This window comes from Brachyhypopomus gauderio, chromosome 6 (assembly GCF_052324685.1).
Source record: "Brachyhypopomus gauderio isolate BG-103 chromosome 6, BGAUD_0.2, whole genome shotgun sequence".
In the NCBI taxonomy this organism is placed as follows: Eukaryota; Metazoa; Chordata; class Actinopteri; order Gymnotiformes; family Hypopomidae; genus Brachyhypopomus; species Brachyhypopomus gauderio.
Window position 1 is genome coordinate 33,383,297 of NC_135216.1, and position 26,540 is coordinate 33,409,836.

General features: G+C 41.8%; 2 protein-coding genes across 8 annotated transcripts; both read left to right on the plus strand.

The window, feature by feature from the left end:
- The first annotated feature begins 882 nt into the window (after positions 1-882).
- On the plus strand, positions 883-18,966 carry LOC143517754 (3-mercaptopyruvate sulfurtransferase-like). Of its 5 annotated transcripts, none has more exons than XM_077010543.1 (3): positions 883-1,542; positions 2,172-2,281; positions 7,928-8,162. In XM_077010543.1, exons 1-3 carry the CDS (start codon positions 957-959, stop codon positions 7,994-7,996), a joined length of 765 nt encoding a protein of 254 aa, XP_076866658.1. In that variant the 5' UTR covers positions 883-956; the 3' UTR covers positions 7,997-8,162. The 5 variants fall into 5 exon arrangements, with proteins under 5 accessions (XP_076866658.1, XP_076866657.1, XP_076866659.1 ...); XM_077010542.1 differs by lacking the exon at positions 7,928-8,162 and adding an exon at positions 18,469-18,966 and having other exon boundaries at positions 884-1,542; positions 2,172-2,327; XM_077010544.1 differs by having other exon boundaries at positions 884-1,542; positions 2,172-2,327; positions 7,928-8,068.
- On the plus strand, positions 8,443-13,825 carry LOC143517752 (uncharacterized). Of its 3 annotated transcripts, XM_077010538.1 has the most exons (5): positions 9,554-9,826; positions 9,972-10,257; positions 10,632-10,660; positions 10,760-11,244; positions 11,709-13,823. In XM_077010538.1, the coding sequence occupies exons 3-5, from the start codon at positions 10,638-10,640 to the stop codon at positions 12,197-12,199; spliced, it is 999 nt and encodes a 332-aa protein (XP_076866653.1). In that variant the 5' UTR covers positions 9,554-9,826; positions 9,972-10,257; positions 10,632-10,637; the 3' UTR covers positions 12,200-13,823. The 3 variants fall into 3 exon arrangements, with proteins under 3 accessions (XP_076866655.1, XP_076866653.1, XP_076866654.1); XM_077010540.1 differs by lacking the exons at positions 9,554-9,826; positions 9,972-10,257; positions 10,632-10,660 and adding an exon at positions 8,443-8,774 and having other exon boundaries at positions 11,709-13,822; XM_077010539.1 differs by lacking the exon at positions 9,554-9,826 and having other exon boundaries at positions 10,208-10,660; positions 11,709-13,825.
- Positions 18,967-26,540: the final 7,574 nt, after the last annotated feature.

Below are 26,540 nucleotides of genomic sequence, written 5' to 3' on the forward strand. Positions count from 1 at the left end.
CAAAATATTCCAGTACGCGAACAGAGCTATCTTCGTGGTGTACTGCATCCCATCATGCAACGCTACGTTCACGTGACCCTGTGGTATGCTTTGCTTTTGTCGCATACTGGAAACTGTACTGCATACTACTACGAGGACCAGTATGCAGTATCCAGTATATACTGAGTGCAGTATGCAGTATCCAGTATGTAGTAGGCTATTTCGAACACAGCCTATGTCTGCACATTGTGTGCTGTACGTCTTTATGTTGCTCGTGCGCTATTGCGCAATATACGTGTCAAGAATAAAAGTGACTGTGAGTGAACCACCGGACTCGTGTCTCGTCCGTCTCTCCGGCGCCACCGTCACACTAGCTAGTAACTACCTTTCTGAAGAGAACTTTTACAACATACAGTATAGTGATAATTCACCATATTATATTACCTTTGGTTTTTTCTAACTTTCTAACGCCCCTAGCATTTGCCTATATTGCCTAATGGAAGGGCCGGCCCTGGTAGTCATCATTTTATCACAAGTGGCCAACAAAACACTAATCTGTGTCAGCTTCATGCACTGATGCAGAAGAAGAATCAGGAAATGACATCTTCAATCCCAACAAACAAAAGATATTTATTAATAAATGTGTGAATAGGCCTACCCACATACAAATGATGAGAATGTAGGAAAACGGATGGAGAAAAGATAAAACTAAAACAATCCTCCACAACAATAAAACACACCTAACACTAATAAACCTGACGAATAGACACAACGTTATGAACAAATCACATACACAAAATTTTACTGTGAACAGACACCAAACTTCAAATTTCACTAAACATATCTGCACTGTGACCCTGCGAGCACTGTCATCTATGGCAGTGTCACAGGCCAACCATAGGGGGCGCAGCGCGGCCACCCACAGCTATTTCAACACATCACTGGGATGTCTTATTAGTCCAGATGAACTGAATGTCATGGCTGGTCAAATGGCTCTCGTTGACGCGAAGTGGTTAGCCGATGCAGTCAAAAATAACAGAGTAGGGCCGAGTTTACGAATTGTAGACGCGTCCTGGTACCTGCCCAAACTTCAGCGCGATGCGGCGGAAGAGTTCAAACGGAGCCACGTACCCGGAGCCTCGTTTTTCGACATCGACGAATGCAGCAATAAAACATCTCCGTACGAACACATGCTGCCAAACGCGAGTGAGTTTGCGGACTACGTCGGGGATTTAGGGATCGGGAATAACACACACGTCGTTGTTTACGATGGCAGCGACTTCGGCTCCTTCTCCGCGCCTCGGGTGTGGTGGATGTTTCGGTTTTTTGGCCATAATTCAGTGTCGGTACTAAACGGTGGATTCAAGAATTGGCAACGGGAAGGTCACCCGGTCACGGATCAATACTGCAAACCCGAGCGCACCAACTTCAAAACTTCGATAAACGCCTCCTGGGTGAAAACGTACGAAGACGTGCTGGAAAACATTACAAGCAAAAAGTTTCAGCTCGTCGACGCCAGAGTTGAGGGGCAATTTCGTGGGACTGAACCAGAGCCACGGGAAGGTAACACATTTGTGTCAAAAATAGAAAGCTACATATAACGTTTCTAATGTTCTTAAAGATTAATTAGGTCTAATTGTATTTAAGACAAAAGCCAGATTGGTTTTGGATTCAGTTAATCTGATGCATGAACCTCAGATGTGTAAGCAATAGGCTAAGCTTTATTTGTGTTGCCCCGTGTAACCACGCCTCAGTTCACTCAGTGAACCTCACAAAAGTGTCATGAGACTTATAAATTGAGTTATGGGTGTTGGGACCAAGCAAAACCTAAATTTGTGTAGTGCACGGGGACACCAGGAACCAAATTTGATTTGCTGACCTCCACTAAAGTCTCCTTAACGTGTGCAGTGTAACCTAGGGGCAGTTTCACAACTTTGATCAACACTGCTTACTGCATGAAGAGCAGTGGTAGTACTGAATTACTGCATGAAGAACAGTGGTAGTACTGAATTACTGCATGAAGAGCAGTGGTAGTACTGAATTACTGCATGAAGAGCACTGGTAGTACTGAATCTTCCTGACTGATCACTTGTGCACAGGTCTGAGAGTAATTTATGACTAAATGTGCACAAAGACATATGAAGAGTTAGTTCCTGCCCAAAAAAATCAAAATGCCTGCTTCTCCTGTTCAGACACAGAACCTGGCCATATCCCCGGCTCCGTTAACATGCCGTTCCCCTCCTTCATGGACTCGTCTGGATTCGAACGGCCTGTCGAGGAACTGACAGAGTTTTTCCATCAGGTGGGAGTCGACCTGCAGAAGCCCATCTGGGTCACCTGTAGCTCAGGTGTGACAGCCTGCCACATCGCCCTGGGCGCGTACCTGTGTGGGCGCAAAGACGTGTGCCTTTACGATGGGTCGTGGACTGAGTGGTTTGCCAAAGCTGCCCCTGAACACGTCATCTCAGAGGGTAAAGGCAAACAGGTGTGAAGGGGTCCGTTTAAACCAAGTGGTTAGGAACTGCGTGAAGTTAGGTAACATGACAGTTAACCACATGACAGCTCTGTCTGGCTAATTCACTTACTAACGCACTTACTGTAATGTAGTCTTCATAGGCTATTGGGTATTACGACCCTAATTATAGACTTTTCTTTTTTGCAAAAGGACTCTTTTGAATCTTTTGTGCATTGATTGTATACCTGAAGATACAGCTGAGTATATTATTTTGCCCTTGTGACATTCACAGTCTCTAATATTAAACTGTTAAAATCATCCAATTATACTGTAACCTTTCTGCAGGCCTGATAGTTTTCAGGCGCCACGCCGGAATTCCGGCGTACCGACATATACGCGAGAAAAAAAAGGTTTGCTTAGTGCATGAGTTAAAGTTCTCCGTCACCATGATTTCCGTCATTTTAATTTTTGGGGGGGAAATCCGTCAAATCATAATAATAAACCACATGCGCGCGCGTGCTATCTGTTTTGAGGATGAAATATGATCCTCTCACTGGCGCTCATCAGCGCTGGATGAATGACGGCGGTGTCATTTGATTGACTTGCGGGTCATCCCGCGTTCTGATTTTCGGACATTACGTAAAAAAGCTACCTCCCTCCTGCCTAAAGTCCAGTTTGTTTTGGTCAGTTTATGTTTTCAACTTGTTTGGTCGTGCCGAAGACATTATTGCTCCGATTCAATCGACATAATCATCATACAGGTGGTCCACGAGTTACGATTTTCCGTGGTTACTACACATCTCCCATTTACCATATAAAGCCTCGTTTGGACCCAAGTGGTTCTGCGTCGTAAACGGAATTCGGTGTTTGGTGTGCGCGGCATCAGGATAGGCCTTTAGCCTTAGTTAAATGAAGCTACGGATAAAGGTATTTGCCAAAAGGCTAGCTTTAGGATAGGATAACTGCGTATAGTACGTTATTTACGTACAGAATGTACGTATGTTCCGATTTACACCGAAAATCGATTTACGACGGATCGACGTCGTAACCCGGGGACTGCCTGTATTTCAGACATCGGAAGAACTTCAGAGGTAGATACAAGATAAATTCAGTATTTTATCTTTATTCTGATGAAGTTTAATTATAAGAAAGTGTTTTTTTTGAGCCGGTACAGGTGGTCAGACGATCTGGTTCATCATGGCCGCCTTACGGCGTAGGTGTAATACATGAACAAAAGCACAAAATGTATGTCTTAATAATCCAACACAAAATATTTATTAAATATTTTATATATTAAAACTAACTATAATCATAATACTTGTAATTATTTTAAACTTTATTTGCATAATTCTTTGAGTTGTCTGGTATCCTTTGATTTACTAACAGTAATGAATAAATAATTAATCATGCCTGTTTTTAACATATTGTGTCTAATTGTGTTAACAGAATTTTTAGGTTACAGCATTTTCTCAGAATATTAATAGAAATTTGTTTTTTTTAATTTCACCATAATGAGTACCTGACTTATTTATTATTAATTAATTTAAAGATTAATTATTAAATATTAAAAATATGGTACACTTCCACAACACCCCCCCCCCCCCCCCCCCCCCCCCGCTCAAAAAAATGTCAGGCTCAGGAATTTTTCCCACTATCACCCCTGTTTCTGTCACTTGTACAAAAAAAAAAATAATAAAATTGTAAGAGCGATTATACACATGCTTCTTTTTTTTCGGAAACTGACGGCCTATACATTTTACTGTTGCCTTCGTTTCGGAGTTGGTAAAAGGTGAACATGTCAGATGGCTACCTTGATATATTATAAGCTCTCTAGATAAATTTGTCAGATGTTCGTACAGATATTTTATGTGCGCGTGGTAATTGCACCTTTTAATTTACTGGTTATGTGTTCAATCAGACGAGCCCTCCGTATTGATCACAACTGTGTGTTGTAAACTATTTTATAGTCCAGCTGCTGTGGAGAAGAATACAGTGCGCTTGTTCCTGTAAGCCAGCTCATTAACTGCATTGGCAGTTCACCTATCGCTTCTTTAACTAAGACTGTTGAAATATTGTATCCAAGCACTTACAAACTACTAATTAATGCTGCAAAATGAATAGTTGTCGTAGATTTTTAATTCAAATAAAGCAGTTCGTCTTTGATGATGCATGCAGTTATTTATATGCCCACAGGGAGGTGCCAATGAGTCATGTCTGGCATTGCTTTTAGTAGGCTGTCGGGGAGAGAACCCCATCACTCTGACACACACAGTTAATTTTCATTAACTTTCATTAACATACCTTGCATGACTACTTTGTCTTTCCAGGTAAATTAGTATAATCACCATATTTATCTGTAGGGCTTTGTTGCTGTACCAACCAAGAACCCAGATGGTACCATGAATAAATGAATGAATAAATAGGTTAACTATTTCACTTTATTAATCCTGATGGAAATGAATCTAATGAACTGGGAGCCATTCAGGGAAGAAAGGGTTGAGCAGGAATGTTCTGCAGTCAGCATTCATACATCATAACCAGCATTCATACATTATAACCAACATTCATACATCATAACCAGCATTCATACATCATAACCAGCATTCATACATCATAACCAGCATTCATACATTATAACCAACATTCCCACATTATAATCAATATTCCTATATTATAATGAAGGACACGTAAAACGTCACACTGATTAGCTTGTCTCTCTGTAGGACCATGTTGACTGAGGGACAGTGGTGACTGAGAGACTTTGATTTACATTTACATTTACGGCATTTAGCAGATGCTCTTATCCAGAGCGACTTACAAAGTGCTTTGCTTCTGATCACAGAATACATCCTAGGAAATAGTATAGATAGGCCAGAATTCAAGATACCATTGAGTCAGACTACTACTAAACTACAGGAGTCAATATCATTACCTAGTGTTTTGCAAGTTAGGCATTTGCCAAGAAGCACAAATAACCATAGACAGACATACAATTTAAGAACACGGCAAGTGGTATCAGCTGAGTTATTGCTCTGGTAAGAACTCAACAAACAGGTGAGTCTTCAGTCTACGCTTGAAGATAGCAATAGACTCTGCAGTCCTAGCAGCTAATGGAAGATCGTTCCACCATCTTGGAGCCAGGACGGAGAATAGTCTGGAGCTTTGTCTTCCTTGAGACTTTAAGCATGGAGGTTCAAGTCGAGCCAAGCTTGAGGTTCTAAGTGTTCGCTGTACAGATCGGCTTTTGACTATGGACATCATGTAGGAGGGGCCAGTCCATTTTTGGCTTTGTAAGCAAGCATCAAGGTTTTATATCTGATGCGTGCCACTACTGGAAGCCAGTGAAGAGAGCATAGTAGAGGAGTCACATGTGAGAACTTGGGTAGATTGAAGACCAGTCGTGCTGCAGCATTCTGAATTAGTTGTAGAGGTCTGATGACCCGTAGAGGAAGACATGGACTGTGATGACATGGACAGTGGTCATTGAGGGACAGTAGAGGCTGAGAGACAGTAGTGACTGAGGGACAGTAGTGAATGAGGGACTGATGATTGTGTCTGTGGTAACTGGGACAGTGGAGACTGAGGGACTGTAATGACTGGAACTGTGGTGACTGTGACCATGGTAACTGAGACAGTGGTGACTGGAACCGTGGTGACTGTGACCATGGTAACTGAGACAGTGGTGACTGGGACATGACATTTAGTTCACACAACATTCACTTGGCGTCTTGTTCATACTAAGGTTGAAAATTCACTGGTTGACTTACACAGGTAAGTTTGAACCTCTGATTTTTCACCCGAATGTGTACCCATCTGGCACAGTGTGTCTGTCCATACTGAAGGAGGAGAAAGTGTGGAGACCAGCCATCACCATCAAACAGGCACGAGAGAGCCACTTCAGCTCCTATACTGATAGATTCTGGATATTTCCAAGTTATCCATTACTTATGTAGGTAAATCAGTACAATGTAATGTATTTTTCGCACCAAAAAAGTTGCAAGCAACAAAGAGCCAAAACAGGAGCCTTAAAGACTATACCTAATACTTTTCAAATTTTAATTGCATTTAAGTAAAATATAACCAATTTCTGTAATTCCATTCGCTTTACATTTGTACATGGGGAATTATTTAGTTATGACCCAGTGGCTTCATCTGAGGACATATCTTCCTGGTAGTCTCCTGCTTTTATACACCACAAGGTTTCTGTATTTTATGATATATTTTTGTACATTTAACATGAAACTTATGTTATCATTAAAATGTTCTATAATAAATGATATTAATTTGTATTTAATCTCTGCAAAATATTTTAAACTAAGATGTGTACTACCATAAATGGCCTCGCTTTCTTACATTTGTTTCATCTGTTTTGGCATTTCTAAGGAGAGCAGGTGCTGCCTTTTAAAGGCAATTCTTAAACTTCCGGTCTCAATTCTATCTTAACGTTTGTTTTTTTGTTGTTCACATACCTTCAGTTCTTTTGGTAGTTCTGCCGTAAGCTGTTGGTGACATTTGACCGAGGGAACCGTGTCTGTGCTTTTAATAGTTACCGAACTTCTCCCCCGTTTTATGCCCAACAAGACATCATTTGTGTCCATTCCAAAGTCAATCATTTTATTTAACATAGTGTTTCCAGCGTGTTACAGAAAACACCGGAGGGCTGTCGTCTATTCAATAAGACGTTTTCGCGTTTTCTGTAGTTACTGTGTTTATTTATCCTTAGCTCGATAGTTCTACTGGCACATAAGAAAAGTCACTTTATATGATTGAGAATAGAGTGACTGGACCTACAATTCCAGCTGGGCTCTTTGTCAGTTCACGCTCCGCCTCTATAATTAATTCACCAATGGATCCTTTACCAATATTCCTCACCAGCCAGACAAAACATACACCGCTTAACGTACCCCGTTTATGTTTATGTTGTCACGTTGAGGTCCCCGGCCCCTCCCTTTGGGCGTGTGTTCATGTTGTCTGCGTCTGTGTATCTCGGTGGGTGCAGTTACGTTGTGTGATTATCCGTCTCACCTGTGGCTCGTCTCGTCATCTCGTGGGGTTTATGTGGTCTGTCTATTTAATGTGCGTTCGCAAACCCGACCAAAGAGGGGCATGTGACCCACTGCTGGGTCCGGAGGGCGATCGCGAGGCGAAGGGTGACTTCCATACGGCCCACCGAGGGGGGAGACCAGTCGCGCTGCACCAGGCGCGTCCGCCAGCCGTACTGCACCCGGCGCTGCACCTGATGGAGGGTTTGCAGCGAGGGCAGGAGGAGGACCGCTACACCAGCAGCTCTTGGTTCCTCTCCCCTGGCCGCTCTCCTCCTGGCGCGTAGCTTGGCACCTGTTTCGTGTTTCTCTGTTCCAGTGTTTGTGTGTCTTCCCGTATGTCTGCCTAACCCCCTTTTCCCTTTTGTGCCGCTGTGTGTTAAAGTACCTGTTTGTGTGTTCGTAAACGTCCTGTTATGTGTGTCTAATGTGTTTTCCCCCGTCTTCCCAGGGAAGGTGTTCTAGGCTGTTCGTGGTGGACTCTCCACCGAGGGCGGTTATCTCCCAGACGCAGGACTGAGCGCGTCGGACCCGCCCATCATTGTGGCTTCGGGGTACTGGGTCCTGTTGGCACCCCAGGACGGGTAGTGCCCTTGGTGGGGGAGTCTGTCACGTTGAGGTCTCCGGCCCCTCCCTTTGGGCGTGTGTTTACGTTGTCTGCGTCTGCGTCTGTGTATCTCCGTGTAACTACAGTAACTACACATATGTATGTACATTTATATACATAAAATCTTTAAAATAATTTTCGTAAGCCGAAAATTGAAATTGGCTTACAAAATAATCTCTTTCCCATAAAGGGAAATTCTGTGAATGATTTTTATGTAGCATGTATTTTTGATAACAGATATAAAAATGTTTTTAAACATTAAATTTTTTACTTAATAGGCTACTTAACAATACAAACTTGTACATACGTGTATTGGCGCATCTACCTGCCTCTGAAATGTGGATAAGATAGTCCTTTATTGATCCCGCAGTGGGGAAATTTGCAGGATAATCTAAATTTGCAGGATAATCTAAAAGAGAAAATGTCTGATCCGTATTTCCTGTCTACAAAAGTGGAGAATCAGGTTTATCGTTCTGCGGTGATCCGGTGTGTGGCAACAGCAGTGGGGACGTGCAAATAACAATGAAAAAATCGCTACAAATACATGATTGGAATATTACTTCCAGCAATAATATGATTGCAAAGCCACATAGTGGCATAGCAAAATAATTAACAAACTTAACAACTTGACCTTGACAAAATACAGGGGAAAAACAACTGGAAAGCTACTGAAACCTACATTGTTCACTCAGTGAGTAACCTCTACAGCTTTTGTTTTCTTCTCTCTCAGCTTTTCAGCGCCACCTTTACGTTTCGTAGTTTGTTTAGACCCTGGCTTAGACTGCTCCATCTTTACGGTAATGCGGACCTATTTTTTCACGTTTCAGTAGTGTGAACCGTGTCGCGGAGGGATCACATGATGAGTTAGACCCTCAGCAGTGTCAGTGTGTAACTGGCGTCTCTCTCTTGACTTGTCACTCGTGGGATACAAACAGGGAGATATAATTAATGTTGTGTGTGAACGCGTTAATTGAACCAATGACGAGTAAGAGAAAGCACTGCAATTAAAAAATAATTTGAATATCTCACGAAAAAAGTAAAATGAACTGAACTAGTTCAGAATTAAAATTGTGAACTTTGAACGTGAACTGTTCACTTTGAACATGTATGAACTAAACTTGAACTAGTTCAGAAAAGCTGTGAACTGACACAACACTGGATATTATTAATGTGGCATTAGTATGGACAATAGGGATGTGGAGATTCACCGATTCACATCGGTGAATCGGTACACATGTCTGCGATTCGACTGCACCGGTAGATTCAACGTGCATCGGATTTAATTTGCGGGCGAATTCACGATGCATCGCCTCTAGCCTTTTTGCATCGGCAAATACCATGATTAAATAGGGTGTTTTGTTTTCCAGTATCTATTCCTTATTATAACATTTTCAGAGGCAACATATTTTTTATTTTTATTGATTTCTTTTTTTTTTCTCGAGGCAACATAAATGCACCATCGTGTCCTCAGGTACTAACGCAAACACGCAGACGTACACAACAAAGATGGAGGGAAACGAGAGCATTAGCAACGACAAAGATATTTAATGCACCAAAAAAGACACACAAATCAAACGTGTGGCAATATTTCGGGTTTTTTAAGCGAGGTGGTCAACTTGACAAGACGCACACAATCTGCAAACAATGCCGTGGGCCTATCAAATACGTTAGTAGCACAACGAACCTGGCGACACACATGAAAAGACGGCACGGTGTGGACATCTCTGCGGCCGCTACCTCCTCGTAAGTCTAGCAGACAGTAGTGTTGCAGATCATAATATTCACTATGTTAATAGAGAGTAAAGTAGAATTGTGCTATTGAGTTAAGAAAACTGATGGGTTAGGCCAATACATCCTGGCCCGGTCCAACTCGTTCATGTGTTTACAGGCTCAGTCCGCGGCCGCGCTGAGCAGGTTTGTCTGACTGGAGCGGGGGAGGTAATAACACCGTTAGACAGCAGCGTGACTACGGAAATCCCCGGTAGCAATGTATGCCAGTCCGCCCCTGCAACGAACCCTTAGATGTCTCGGCACCGCTGACACCAGAAAGTGTTGAAATGAAAGTGAAACTGAAAGTGCCCGTCCGTCTGCCCCACCAACTACAAAAAGTACTTAAAGTCAGTCTCATGTAAGCACAACTTATTTGGCAGCACAGAAGAGTGCGAATCAACCAAGTGAGTTGAAAAACTGTTGTATTAACTTTTCGACATAAATTAATGCTTTAAATCATTTCGTACTGCATGCTGTGTATCAGTGAGCCTTGCATAAAATCTTGTTCAACATTGTTTAATTTTGAAACATTTGTAGTAGTCTACATTGGAGAAACCTTTACGTTCTGGTATTTTATTCGAACTTAAAAACTTGAGAAGACGGCTATAGACTATTCAATGGTCTTAGGATGTTTCCATGTAAAGTACGCTGTTTATCGTTTCTATCTTTTAAAGTTTGCGAGTGGTCTGCAGTTACAGAATAAAAACATACTAATGAAAGAATTAGAAATAATCAACAATCCCTGTTGAATAAGTCACAACATTTGTTCTTCTATCAGGTCAATATGATCCACATCTTTTCATCTCGGTAAGCAGGCTACTTAAGAACCTGATTGGGTTTTACACAGAAGTAATAAAGTGGATATATGACCTATTAAGACATCTAAAGATGTCTGCTTCTCTGCAGGGTTTTGCTGAAGAACTCAACCAGGGCCGTTATCATTCCTCTGAAGAACGGCATCATCTCCATGACCAGAGTCTACGAGTCCCTCATAGATGCAGATGTAGATCCCATTAGTGGACAGTGCTCCAACTACACCTCCATCAGACAGCAGATAGTGGAGACCCACCAGAGTCTGGAGGAGTCAGAACAGGCAGCCAGTACAGGACTGAAGGGTCTGGATGAACACCTTGAGAAACTTACAGAAGTTGAAGGAAAACGTGAACAGCAAATAAGAGATACAGAATCTACCTTAAGTAACTTGCTAACACAGCAGATGTCTAATGAAAAGTTAATGAATGACAGTTATGTTGCTTTAGAGCAGGCCAGACACAATCTGGGCTCAGCTCAAGAAATTCAACGCAATCATGAGAAGAGGACACGTGATGCTGACATAGTCACAGGAGTTGGAGCGAGATTTTTTGTTATACCAATTGTTGGATGGATTGCTGGTAAGAATTACAATTATTACTAATTAAATTATACAACATGAAGATGAGATTTTGTTTTTACAAGATTACACTGTCACGGCGAGGACCCCGGCCCCTCCCTTTTGGGCGTGTGTTTACGTTGTTTACGTCTACTCGTCTACGTCTGTGGATCTCCGTGATGGTGGTTGTGTCTTGTGATAATCCGTCTCACCTGTGGCTCATCTCGTCATCACGCGGGACTTGTGTGGTTTGTCTATTTAATGTGCGCTCGCAGTGTCCTGTGCTCGTCTTTGTCTAAGTCTGCACGTTGTGGGCTTGTGTATACGTTTTCTGTGCACTAAACGGCGCTATATCTGTTTCATAAAAGTGATGTTTGTCGCCAAGGAAGGATTCCGTGTCTCATCCTTCGCCGCTCCGCCACCGTCACATACACTTTATATGTGTGCATTTGGTTAAAATAATTAATTCACCTCCTCTATTTACAGGGGCCGCCATGTTGACTGCTGGTGCAGTAGAAATGTCTCAAGCGTTATCAGATATCAGAGAGGCAGAAGAGGAGGTGAGAGAGTCTGAGTCTGAAGTGGAAACGTACCAAAGTAAAGTGTGTGACTACATGCTCACGATTGTCCAGTTAGAGTTCAAAATCGGACAGAAGCTGCATGAGATGGAGGAGATCCATAAAGAAATCCAGCAGGTGAAGGAGCAGAGACAGTGTGTAGCTGAGTTTCAGAAGAAAGTGAGAAGTGTCGTCCAACTCCTGAGTGACCTGAGTGGGAAGACCAGAGTAGTTGAGTGTCAAACTCGCAGATTCATCCACCAGGAACCTGTGATGAAGATGATGGAAGAAGTGATGAAGGCAGCAGAAAAAATCACAGGGAATGAGCTCCTGCGTATTAAGGGCCTACCACAACTCATCAGTACCATGAGGGAGAGGAGGAGGAGACTGGAAGCTCTCTGTACCTCACATTCCCAGTGAAATTATTAAAGCGTTTTTTACGGACTTCGTGGCAGACATTCTTCCCTGGGTCCTTTATTCACTCGGGCGGGGATAGCGAGCCAGTGTGCTGTGCAGGACCCGACAGATGCTACAAACCTACTCTTTCCTCAATCCGGCTTGCTAATGTTCAGTCATTGAGGAATTAACTAGATGACCTGCGGGGACAGATCTGTTATGAACGGCATACGAGAAACTTTTGTTCCTTTACGGAATTGTGGCTGGAGCTGTCTATCCCTGACGGCCCCGTAACACCGGAGAATTTACCTACCGGCTCGACAGAACCGATGTCTCAGGCAAGTCCTGCAGAGGAGGAGTGTGCTTTATGGTTAACTTGATGTGGGCTACATCAACACCACCATTTTGGGCGTCATCATGGACTATGATGAGTGCCTACAGAAATGAGGTAAAATCACTGACCAGCTGGTGTCAGGAAAATATCCTCTCTGTGAGCGTCAGTAAAATTAAGGAGGATATAGTGGACTTTAGGAGACAGCGAGGAGGTCAGCACCACCCTGTCTACATAAACAGTACAGAGGTGTAGCAGGTCAGCAGTTTTAAGTTGCTAGGCGTTCACATCACTAAGGATCTGTCCTGGTCATACTGTGATAAAGAAAGCTCAACAAATCTTTTACATCCTGAGACGATTGAGGATGTTTGGTGTGAACAGCAGCATCCTGTTAAACGTCTACAGGGGGATCTTTGAGAAACTGCTGACAGGATGCATCACAGTGTGGTATGGGAACTGCACCAGTCAGAGCTGGAAATCACTAGAGAGGGTGATACTAATGGCAGAGGACATCACAGGTAGCAATGTGACCACCTGTATCAGTGTGACATCACTGGTAGCAGTGTGACATCACTGGTAGCAGTATGACATCGCTGGTAGCAGTATGACATCACTGTTAGCAGTGTGACATCACCAGTAGCAGTGTGACATACCTGGTAGCAGTGTGACATTACCAGTAGCATTGTGACATTACCAGTAGCAGTGTGAAATCACCAGTAGCAGTGTGACACCACTGGTAGCATTGTGACATCACTGGTAGCAGTGTGACATCACCAGTAACAGTGTGACATACATCGTAGCAGTGTGATGTCACCAGTAGCATTGTGACATTACCAGTAACAGTGTGACATACCTCGTAGCAGTGTGACATCACCAGTAGCAGTCTCCCCACCATCTAGGACATATACAATAACTGGTGTGTGTGTGTGTGTGTGAATCACACTGATCCAGCACAGAAACTTTTGAGTCTAAGCCACATCTACTTCTACTGCACTGTTATACTGTTATATTCTTAATATACTGTTTCCATATCCCCTTGTATTTTTTCTTGTACTTTTCTTGTTTTCTTGTCTAAAATTTATTTGTTTTTGTTTTTATTTAAACTTATTTGCTGTTAGTGTCTCTGGCTAGTTGAATGGATATTCTCATCCAATACTTTTCATTGCATTGTTGAACTGTGTTAACAGCATAACAGGTCCTCTATGCAGTCCTCTACCAGTCATGTAGTATACACACCTACCTTAATAACATGATAATAAAGACAATAAAGACACTTTTGATCTGACCGTCTCTGGCACCATTTGTGTAAACAGCTCCTGTTTCTGCTCCCACAGACAAATAAATGTCCTAGTTAAAGAAAAGAACAGATTCATATGTGTCTTACACTCTAGCTTAACTTAATGAATAAACTGGTGTGGAGTACACAGCTGTCCTCTCTCATTTAAAGATGTTAATAAGAACCTCACATTGGTTTAGTAAAGATGAAGGTCTCTGCTTCTCCTGTTGTCTTCTTCAGCTTTATTTGAATCATTTCACACTTTCAAATTTTCTTTCTGAAGAATTCTAATAACACCTGCGAGAAAGAGTAAAGTTTGGATATTATCTTCACATATAAAGTCACATTGTTAAAAACCTTAAACCCTACAGAGTACATCTAACAGTGTCCCAACCCTACACTTATACCAGTCTCTGTTAAATGTCTCTTGATTCCAAGGTGAATCTCAGATTAAACATACATCTGTCCTGCTCGTCAGTCACAGTTTCTTTCAGTTATGTTTTCCTGGAACACACAGCATTTCTTCTCTGGCTGCTGGAAGTGGATCTATTTATAGGGACTGGGGTCATTCTGGGGTCACTGTTTTCCAGAAAGTTCTCATGGGAATGAAAGGCTGTGTTTCACTTTCACTTTCACCCCTGTAGGCAGCTTTGTCCCACTCTGCTGCTTCAGTCAGGGAGGTCATGGATGGAACATCACCACTTATCCTTCACAGTGAAAGAGGAAACCTGAGAAGGTTTTTTTTTTGGCATAATGAACAATTCAAACCCTACACAAATGATCATACAAGTATTAGATAGTTAAGAGCTAGTACCTGTACAACAAGGTGTGACGGTGAGTGCGGCTGGAAGGATGAGGCATGAATCCACTTCGGCTGGCACAGACGCACGTTTATTCTTGACACACAACGCAGATGCGCACGTTTAACTACAACACTCAAACAGATACACATATAGACTCCAACAACGACGAGCACAGGACACTGCGCGAACGCACATTAAATAGACAAACCACATCAACCCCACGTGATGACAAGATGAGCCACAGGTGAGACGAATTAACACAAGGCGTAACTGCACCCACGGAGATACACAGACGCAGACGACGTAAACACTCGCCCAAAGGGAGGGGTCGGGGACCTTAACGTGACACAAGGATAACTCTCCAATCCCACTTCTGTTCTCCTGAAGCAGCGAGAGTGTAAAGGCAGACTTTTTTTGTCTATTTATTTATTTAACTTTACGGGTGTTCTTGAATAAAATGTTGTAATAAAAAATATTTTAACAAAGTTGTGATTGTAATATAGAACAGACCAGTCACTGCTAACACACCAAAGATGGGCATAAGATTTAGGGGGTGTCTGCAGTTGGCTGCTTATTGCCAGCTGTTCTAAACGGGGAGGATTTTAGAGGAGGAGACGCTGCTGTGTTATTATAAATAACACTACTATTGTAGTTCCTCTAAGAACTGAGACAGCATTGTTCGTTTGTCCACATCACATCGATTGCCAAGGTAGGTTCATCTTTTGCACATATTTTCAATTTGCTGCATGTACTTTAACTCAGCTCGTAACTTTTTTAATTTTCAAAAAGTCCAGCCATCGCAGAGACAGCCAAGAATTTTTGAGTAGTTGTTTGTATTATGATTGACGGCGGTGGGTGGGGCCGTCTGGGTGTCAATATAATGTTTTTGCTGTTACCTGACTAAACTGCAGTATTCCCACGTGCTGGTACCTGACTAAATTACACTGTTCTCACGTGTGCTGGTACCTGACTAAATTACACTGTTCTCACGCGTGCTGGTACCTGACTAAATTACACTGTTCTCACGTGTGCTGGTACCTGACTAAATTACACTGTTCTCACGCGTGCTGGTACCTGACTAAATTACACTGTTCTCACGCGTGCTGGCACCTGACTAAATTACACTGTTCTCACGTGTGCTGGCACCTGACTAAATTACACTGTTCTCACGTGTCCTGGCACCCGACTAAACTGCAGTTTAGTGGGCTCATCTGACTGTTTAGTTACGCGCACATGTCTGAATGTGTGTGTGTGTGTGTGTGTGTGTGTGTGTGTGTGTGTGTGGATTCCTTCCTTTTTTTACGTGTCTTGTTAATGTCAGTGTACTTAAGCGTGTGTGAGTGTTCTTTGTAAGTTGTTGTCCTGACTTGTTCCCGATGGTTTATGTTGTATGGTCTTCATTGGAATAAAACAAACTGTTATGTTTGAACTACTCACCTCAGCATCCTGCCTTCACCCATGACTGCGTTACATTCTGGAGGTCAACACAAAACATAACTAAAAAAAGCCAACTTTTGTCATTTGAAACTGGCTCTTGGAACATGAAATGTACCTCTCAGATTGAAAATGAGCCTGAGCTGGTGTGTGAGGCTGAGAGATACCAACTAGACATACACCAACTAGATATACAGCAACTAGATGTACACCAACTAGACGTATACCAACTAGATATACTCCAACTAGATCTACACCAACTAAATATACACCAACTAGATATACACCAACTAGATATACAGCAACTAGATGTACACCAACTAGACGTATACCAACTAGATATACACCAACTAAATGTATACCAACTAGATATACTCCAACTAGATCTACACCAACTAAATATACACCAACTAGATATACTCCAACTATATATAAACCAACTAGATGTATACCAACTAGATATACTCCAACTAGATATACACCAACTGTATACCAACTAGATATACACCAACTAGACATATACCAACTAGATATACTCCAACTACATATACACCAACTAGATGTATCAGCTCAGCTTCATTCTCATGTTTCACACAATGATCTTCATGAAAAATTTCAATCTGGTATCCGTCACTAATGATCTCTCTGCAGCCGATTCTGGCCTTCTTTCTATTCTTATTCTTCTGGATTTGAGAAGACTGTCCTCCATTGAGATAACTCACACACCATTAAAAAAACAGAGGTTTTACTTGTTGGCACCAAATTCAATCTCTCCAAAGCAAATAGATTTTCTCTCACTGTTGATAACTGCTCTGTTTCTCCTTCAGTTCAGGTGAAGAGTTTGGGTGCCATCCTGGATAGTACTCTCTCATTTCAATTACACATCAATGATATCACTCCATCTGTTTATTTTCACCTCAGAAACGTCTGCGCCCTGCTCTTTCCTCTCACACTACTGCTCTTCTGGTTCAGTCTTGTCACTTCCCGCTTGGATTATTGTAATTCTAATTATTGGTCATCCTCTTAAATCACGACACAAACTTCAAATGGTTCAGAACTCAGCTGCACGTATCATTACAAGAAGTCCTTCTTCATATCACACCTGTTTTACATCAGCTGCACTGGCTCCTGGTTAGACAACACATCATCTACAACATTTTAATCCTCACTTTCAATTCACCTAATATCACTTAATATCACCTTTCTCTCACTGATCACACTGATCACTGAGATCACCTGCCTCCACTCACCTGTCTGGTCACCACTCACCACTATACTCAGCATCAGCTGACTTAAGGAATTCTGACTCTATTTCACATTCTATTTCACATTTTTTCCCATCCTGTCTCTCCTCATATCTCCATCTCCCCTCATACTGTCTCTCCTCATCTCTCCATCTCTCTGCTCCCATCTCTATTTCACTCTCTATTATTGTTGGATTTGCTCTCTGATGTTAGATTAGTGTCCTTTTTCAGAAAGACAAGAATGTCTGGATATGCACAAAATAAACAACAATCTAATTATCAACACGGTCTCCTGACTTTTCATAGCCACATTACCAACAAATGTTATGCAGTATTAGTATAAAAGACTAAATTATAACCAGCCAGCAGAGGGCAGCATAGAATTACAATAAACAGCAAATCTTCCACGGTCTGAGGAGGACGAAGACTGACCGTACTACAGTTGTTTAATCGCTAACTTACAGCCACCAGAGGGCAGTATAGAGTTCCAGGAGCAAAGGCTGACAATTCAACTTTCCTTTCCAACATGTCCCACCGTTAATGCTGCACAGGTGAACAGGGGAAATAAAGCCAGAAAGGAAAGCTTTTGACAAAACATCAGGCGATATTTACCAGACACACACAAACTGTCGGTCAGTTAAACTCTTTTTGTATAAAACACTAATTCTATCACAAAGCACATTTGACCTCAAGTTACCATGTTATCATTACGAACACAAAAATTGTAGTCCAGTGAAACCAAGATGCTTTTTCAGCATTGTTTTTTAATGCTAATACAGTCCTGCATACCTGAAGCCTGTGTACTTGTGCAAAACTCAAAACACATTTACAGCACACATGATTTCATGCATAGATGGTTTATGGAGTTCTGTTTATGTATTTTTATTCAATGTTTTTTGTATTATAAAAACATATTGTTTAATTCATTTAGTGACAACTAACGACAGATTAATGTCAGATCCATTTAGCTTCAGTGATAAAACACTGCAAAGTAGTTTTACTTTCATATCAATTAACCTATAAAACAACATTCTTTTGTGGCTTCTGAACTTGGCTGTAGCTCCTGTTAGTGATTCTGGACTGTTAGTGATTCTGGACTGTTGGTGATTCTGGACTGTGGTATTGTGCATCTCTGCCTGCTCTGGTTTAGTATGCCTGATGTTGTGATGTTGTGATCTTGACATCTTTACTCTGCTCTTTTTCAGTTTGGAACCAACTAGAGGCCTGAATCAGTCTGAACTTTCCCCTCACAATCAGTCCATGAACAAGCAAACAGAAATGTATGGCATTCTTCACACAGGCAATTTATGATATAGTTTGTGTGTCTACAATTGAAAGATGAATTTTTTATTCTGTAAAATATTTACCAGTTTAAGAACAATGTATCCAGACCTTATTCTTCATACACTTTATGACACCATGAAGTCATTGTTTTGTCATTGTCATTGTCAAAACTAAGTCTAAAATGGCACAACACAGAAAGATGTGAAAATGAATGGTGATCTAGACCTCTAATGTGGCTAATTGAGTTCAGTAAAGATGTGTGTCCTAGATTTCATTTTTTAATTGATTTTATCATTTTAGTAAAACACTTGTACCAATGTAATCAGTCTGGTTCGTGTGTGGAACGTCAGACAACTAACAGTTCTAGACTATGATGCAACAATAGCTATAATGTAGCTTGTAATGTTCAGTTTTATAACATACAAAGAAGCAAACAAATAAACACAATAAATTAGATGTGCATAACTTTCTCTGAAAAGAGATTTCCTGTTTACAGACAACAGAAAACAAAAGAATCGTCGTTATGACTGACCGGTGTGCAGGGCCGGCCTTTCCATTAGGTAATATAGGCAAATGCTAGGGGCGCCGTCTGTCCAGGGGGGCGCTCACGTTTTTTTTTACAAATGAACAATTAATAAATGTGAAAACAAGCAGAGTCCACATAATCATAATTTCATTGTTTAATAATATTAGTCAAATTAATTATTATTATAATAACAACACACGACACCTATCACCCGCGCGCCAACCCGCCCTCCCCCGCGCACTCTGCGCACTTTGTTACTGTTTCTCTGGGGGGAAAAAGACACCACAGAGTGAGTGACATCTCCCCATAAAGATGTCAAAAAGGGAGAAGTCCTTTGGTGCCCAGGGTAGAAAAAGGAGAAAAGTGGAGGAAGAAATGTGGCAAAAAACCAGAGATAATATATTGGTAATATGTGGTGAATTAACACTATACCATTGGTGAACCGTCAGGGCCTTCAAGGCCTTCTCTGAAGGTCCATTGATCTTAAAAAACATGCTTTATCTATTATATGTAATATATGTTAATAACGCTTCACCAATAATTTGTATTTTACCTGTATTTTACCGCTTTCAAATCCACTTTTCGTGCTTGTGCTGAAAAAAAAACCTTTTTTTTAAGATGGCTGCCAGTGTGTGGACAGTTGCAACATGTTGTTGTGACAACTGCCCATCTCACCGAGGTCCAGTTAAGTGGTTTTCTGGCCAACACACCAGATTGAACGCAGTGTAAAAGACAAACCAGTGCCTCTAACCCCACATTGGATAGAAGTCTCCCCACAGGGGGATGTTTTGGGGTCACAGGTAAGTCTACAAGTAGGTCATTAACTAAATGCAGCAGGTTTCGCTGAAGGATATGTCATGAGGCATTTTCATGTGCTGCCCTGTATACAGAATTCAGTCTGTGACCTGCTGACTCCAATATTATCCCTCATTCACTTCCTATTGTTCTGGACTCTTTCCACTTTATTAACTTTGGTTAGTGTAGCGCTCGGATATATTATAAGGGAAAAAAAATGCCAACCACATTGTTTTATGTTGATTATACATTTATTTCATAATCAGTAATGCATTGTTTAAGAAAAAAAATAAGTTACGTGAGAATATTGAAATATCTCTTTAAGAATGACGAACAGGTTGATGGGAAGCGATACTCGTGGGGGGGATGCGTAGAAAGAAAGCAAGCGATAAGTTGGTTGAAAACTGAATACGCTGTATTACCGAGCCGTGGGTTTAACAGAATAAAGTTGCACAAAACGAGAAGACATACGTGTTTCATTTGGGGGTGCAACATAAATTTTGGTGTTTCCGCCCGGTTTGAAAAAAAAAAAAGCAAAAGTGTTCAGCGAAGAAAAGTTTTTAAGTAGAGCACAGCGACACTGAGGTAAAAACAGAAGAAAAAAAAAAAAACGCTAGCAAAGTAAGCGACCATTCCCGCGAAGAAAAACTAAAAGCTAAAATAAAATATCTGACGAAGAAACGGACACTCATCCCTCCAAACTGTGAAACTGCCGAAGGTCAAGCATCATGGACAGTGAGTGGGAATCTTTGTTAACCGATATTGAGAAAAAGCTAGTTACACTGTCACTGGAAGAGCTAAATGCCGTAAGCGAAGTGCTAGGCTTGGAGCTGAGTGAAGAGGTAAAAGTATCATGTCGGTTAATAAGAAGGAGAATGCTTGGTCACTTGGAAAGCGAGGAGGTCACATCCTTAGAGGATGATGGACTGTCTGTTTTATTAACATGTAATGACTTTATCGATAACTTAAAGGAGCAAACAAACGTCGGTGGTTCGGCAAATGCCTCGCAGAATGTCGAACAGAATGCCGTTGAACAACAAGCGATTGCGCACCCTCTGCTGGTACAACGGGGTATAACTCCGCAAGGTTCATCACCACAAAGACCAAACAGCCTAGTGGGTTCAGAGAGAGAGTCATTACAAGCCAAAGACCAATCGAGCTTACACCCAATATACAGAAAAGATTTCCGAATTATTGGACAAATTGGTGAGGTTGGACAAAAGGATAAGCTGAACTTCATGAGCCTTGAAAGACAAATTGAACGTGGACTAAAAAGAGGATATGATGAGGGTGAGATTGTTGAGGCAGTGATCCAAGCCATTGCACCTGATGTAAAATTAAAAAGTTACCTCGAGAGTAGAGCAGAGTTATCTTTAAACTCCCTCAGACAAGTGCTTAGGACACACTTTATTGAAAAAGATGCAACAGAGCTCTATCATGCCTTAACCCGTGCAGTACAAGAGCCTAAAGAAACCCCTGTTCAGTTTCTTATACGCATCATGGATCTGAGACAGAAAGTTCTATCTGCATCCGACAGAGCCAGAGCAGGACTGAAATACAATCCTGAGCTTGTGCAAACACAGTTCTTACAAACTATCCTGACCGGATTACAAGACGACGCTGTAAGAGTGGATATTAGATCTTACTTGCAGGATGCATCTATAGAGGATGAAGTGCTCCTTGAACGAATGAGTGCTGCTTACAGTGTTGAACTTGAAAGGAGGGCCAAACTGTCCACCAGACAGAAGAGTATTCGAATAACCGCAGTTCAGGAAGAGAACTACAAAACTGAAAAGAGTGATGGTGCAAACAAGGAAAAAAAACAGATAACTAAGCCAAACCCCATTGTGGAAAGACTGGAGGCTAGTAACAAAGTAATTTGTGATGCTATCCAAAACCTTACCACACAGGTCGCTAGCCTTACGCAGAGAAAAGTAGATCCTGGGGACAAAAACATAAAAAATAAGCCATACAATGCAAGCAACGCTAATAGGAGCCCCAGAAAATGTCGTCGATGTGAGCAGACAAATCCAGAAGGAAAATGTACGCATTGCTACAAGTGTGGGAGTAGCGAGCATTGGGCTATGGGTTGTCGGAAAAAGAAAGACCCCGCGATTAATGTCAACAAAATAGAGGTGCATACCGCAGATACCCATGACAGCATTATTCAACAGAAGGATGTACCCTTGTCAAAGAAGCAACAGAGGACAGCAAAACTTATAGGACATAAAAATCTTGTCCAGTGTAACATTGGAGGTGCTCCAGCTGCGGCGCTTTGGGACACAGGATCACAAGTGTCAATTGTGGATCTAAATTGGAAAAAGGAACATCTACCTGACGCTGAGATACGACCAGTAAGTGAACTTCTTGAGGAAGAAATGCTAGACCTCTATGCTGCAAATGGGACCGAGATACCGTATGAGGGTTGGGTAGGAGTTGAGTTTAGTCTAGCAGGAAACAGAGACAGTGGACTGTTAGTGCCTTTCTTAGTAAGCACGCAGTCTATCACCAAGCCAATAGTGGGTTTTAATGTTATAGAAGAGCTTGCAAAGACTAATACATCAACGGACAGAACTCTTCCTAATAGGTTTTTGCGCAGTCTTGGGTCTGCACTAGATATGGGACAAAAAAAAGCCAAAGCTGTGTTCTCAGTGCTCAGCACGGACAGAGGAATGTCCGAAAGTCAAATAGCAAAGCTAGGAAGACATGATGTTATCATTCCCAAATGCCAAATGTTCAAAGTAATCTGTGGGAAGCCCAATAAAATCGTGTTAAATGGACAGTATGCAATGCTAGAACCAAATGAAAGCACACCATGGCCAGAAGGATTACACATAAGACAACAACTGGTGCATCTACCAGGTGAGGAGAGAAATGCTATTTCAGTTGTAGTTGAAAACCAGACAGACAGAGACATCAGATTACACAACAAGACAATACTTGGCTCACTATTCACTGTGGACAGAATTCATGACGTAGGAGTAGACACGGATGAGTCACGAAGGGCAGATGAACATTTAGGCACAACTGACACAAAAGTGACGCTGGCAAATGAAGGGAAAACTGACGAACAAACATGGGAGCCGCCAGTTGATATTTCACACTTAACAACTGAACAACAAGAGAAAGTGAGAAAAATGTTGAGAGAGGAAAGTGATGTTTTTGCACAAGATGAATGGGACACGGGATGCATACCTGATCTGCAAATGAAGATACATCTCAAAGACAATAGTCCAGTGACAAAAACATACAATTCCATCCCTCGTCATTTGTATCAGGAAGTGAAGAAGCACATCCAGGATCTACTCAGTAGAGGGTGGATACAGCATTCAACATCCTCTTACTCATCACCAATAGTAATTGTTAGAAAAAAAGATTCTACCATCCGACTCTGTATAGACTACAGGCAGCTAAATGAGAAAACACACCCTGATAGACATCCCATTCCGAGAATACAGGAGATTCTGGAAAATCTTGGTGGAAACTCTTGGTTTACCGTGTTAGATCAAGGTAAAGCTTACCACCAAGGCTTTGTCAGTCCAGAGAGCCGAGCATGCACTGCCTTCATCACGCCGTGGGGTCTCTATGAGTGGCTGAGGATCCCTTTTGGACTAACCAATGCACCGGCTGCCTTCCAGAGGTATATGGAAGGTTGCCTTGGGGACCTCAGGGATGAGATCTGTGTGCCCTACCTTGATGATGTTTTAGTTTTTAGCAAAGACTTTGACCAGCATGTGGAGAATGTGAGAAAAGTCTTACAAAAACAAAGGGAATGTGGGATCAAACTCAGGGCAAAGAAATGTGATTTCTTTAAAAGAGAAGTGTGTTATGTTGGCCGTATTATTTCAAAAGATGGATACTGCATGAACCCAAGAGAAGTGGAGACTGTTCAAGCTTTGAAAAAGTCAAACCCCAAAACAGTCAGAGAAGTGAGATCCCTTGTAAGCTTTTTAGGCTACTACCGATCGTTCATTGCTGATTTCTCAAGAACTGCAAAACCGCTTTATGACCTGTTATCACATCCAAAGACAAAGAACAAGTCATTAAAGAAAAGGTCACCACAGTTGCCACCATCTCAGCCAATAGTGTGGACAATATTACATCAGCAGGTGCTTGAAAGACTGGTAGATGCGTTATCAGACCCACCAGTAATGGCATACCCAGACCTCGAAAAGCCATTCGTGTTACATGTGGACGCGTCAGAGGAAGGTCTTGGGGCTGTTTTATATCAACGTCAGGAAGGAACATTAAGGGTGATCGGTTACGGGTCACGTACACTCACTCCAACCGAGAAAAATTACAGACTTCACTCAGGGAAGCTTGAATTTTTAGCCTTGAAGTGGGCTGTCACTGAGCGATTCCGAGATTACCTCTTTCATGCAGTGCACTTTACAGTATACAGTGATAACAACCCCCTCACATATGTGATGAAAAGTGCCAAACTGAATGCGGTAGGACATCGCTGGGTATCAGAATTAGCCGATTACTGTTTCACTTTAAAATACAGACCTGGTAAGGTTAACAGGGATGCTGACTTTCTATCTCGTAAACCAACACAAATGGACAGGATAATGTCAGAATGCACAGAGGAATGCAAACCTGCTGACATAACTGCAGTAAGGCAAGGACTTGAAGCAGACTACAATGGTAACACTGACTGGATATCAGCTATTACATGCGATGTAGCTGTGCTGTCACAGTTAACCTCTACAACTCCAGTTGAGTCAGTAGCAGTCAAAGACATTCAGGCAAGTCAACAAGGAGATCATGTGATACAAAGAGTAATCACACTAAAGCAGAAAAATGAAAGACTTAAGTACAGAGACAAGGTAAAAGAGTCAACTGAAGTAAAACGACTTCTGAGAGAGTGGCCTCATCTTTACCTGGACGAAGATGGAGTCCTACGCCGAAAGACAATTACCAGAAACCAGCTCGTGGTTCCCACTAAACTCAAGCCACTGATCTATCAGCAGCTTCATGAGGAAATGGGTCATTTAGGTGGGGACAGGATGATCTCGCTAGCCAGAGAGAGATTTTTTTGGCCAAAAATGCGAGAAGAAATCGAACATTATGTTACAAAAGTCTGCCGTTGCTTGAAACAAAAGAAACCCAACCGGAAGACTAAGACCCCACTACAAACCATTATGACCTCCACACCTTTTGAGTTAATCTCAATTGACTATTTGCATTTAGAAAGAAGCAAAGGTGGAGTTGAGTATATCCTTGTGATAGTAGACCACTTTACTAAGTTTGCTCAGGCTTATGCTACGCCTAACAAGTCTGGTAAGACAGCAGCACGCAAAATATTTGATGACTTCATTCTGAGGTTTGGATATCCTGCCAGAATCCACCATGATCAGGGAAAGGAATTTGAGAATGAGTTGTTCAAGAAGTTGCAGAGTTACAGTGGGATAAAACATTCGAGAACAACCCCCTACCATCCTCAATCTAACCCTGCTGAACGTTTTAACAGAACTTTACTCAGTATGCTCAGAACACTGGAGGAGACTCAGAAACCTAACTGGAAAGACTATCTGAACAAAGTGGTGCATGCATACAATTCAACAGTTCATGAATCAACGGGATTCTCACCCTTTTTCCTGTTGTTTGGAAGAGAGCCAATTCTACCTATTGACCTATTATTCCCAAAAGAACAAACACTGTCACAGTCCCATCAAGACTATGCAGAGAAATGGCAAAGGTCAATGCAGGAAGCTTACAGTGTTGCACAAGAAAACATCAGAATTTTTTTTTTTATTGCAGTTGTTTTAGTGAATAAGTACGTTTGCGGCAACATCATGGTAAGCTTTAAACTGTTATTGTGGGTTACACTCTCTGCCCTGCTATCTCCTACCGCCACTACTGACAGAGTGAGATACTCACTGGATGAATTATACCGGCTCCGGAAACACTGTGAACCTCTGCAGAAACTTCAATTTCATGAAGATGTTCCACTCCGGCGCCCAAAGTATATCCATCGAGGATCGCGTCGTAACATCAGGATTAGCGGTGGCAACTCTGGGACTATCTCCACCCTCTGGTCTGCAGGTTCACGCAGGTATAAGAACACCACCAGATATGTAGACCATAGTGTGCTAACTCCACTGGCTAAATCTCATGCGTGCGTTTCAACTCGTAAATTTGGCCTCTTCAACATCAGATCCATCACTAACAAAGCTCCTCTGGTTAATGACTTCATCATGGATCATAAACTGGATTATTTATCACTAACTGAAACATGGCAGCCACATAATGACTTTCTACACCTAAATGCTGCACTTCCAGCTGGATTTGTTTACATATGCAAATCGCGCTCTTCCGGTCAAGGCGGTGGTCTCGCGCTGATCTACCGTGAGAATGTGCAGCTGACGTCACTCTCGCTACCTGAGCAGAAATCATTCGAAATATTGGCTGCAAAGCTCCATGGACCCATACCAACCATCCTTGCTGTGCTGTACAGACCTCCCAAGTCATCATCAAGTTTGTTTATTAATGAACTGTCAGCACTTTTAACTACTCTCAGTGCAATGTCTCCTAACATCATGTTAATGGGAGATTTTAATGTTCACTATGATAACACTGAAAATATGTGCACAAAAGATCTTAAAGCAACGTTAGACTGCTTTGGTCTTTCTCAAAGTGTTAATTTTGTAACACACAGTAAGGGTCATA

What these genes read in the sequence shown, in the direction of transcription:
- LOC143517752 (XM_077010538.1), top strand. Translation starts at nt 10,638, where the DNA reads ATGATCCACATCTTTTCATCTCG. An exon ending in ATCCACATCTTTTCATCTCG is followed by an intron (nt 10,661 to 10,759) that starts GTAAGCAGGCTA and finishes GCTTCTCTGCAG; the next exon opens with GGTTTTGCTGAAGAACTCAA. An exon ending in AATTGTTGGATGGATTGCTG is followed by an intron (nt 11,245 to 11,708) that starts GTAAGAATTACA and finishes CTCTATTTACAG; the next exon opens with GGGCCGCCATGTTGACTGCT.
- LOC143517754 (XM_077010541.1), top strand. Translation starts at nt 957, where the DNA reads ATGGCTGGTCAAATGGCTCTCGTTGACGCGAAGTGGTTAGCCGATGCA. An exon ending in TGAACCAGAGCCACGGGAAG is followed by an intron (nt 1,543 to 2,171) that starts GTAACACATTTG and finishes TCTCCTGTTCAG; the next exon opens with ACACAGAACCTGGCCATATC.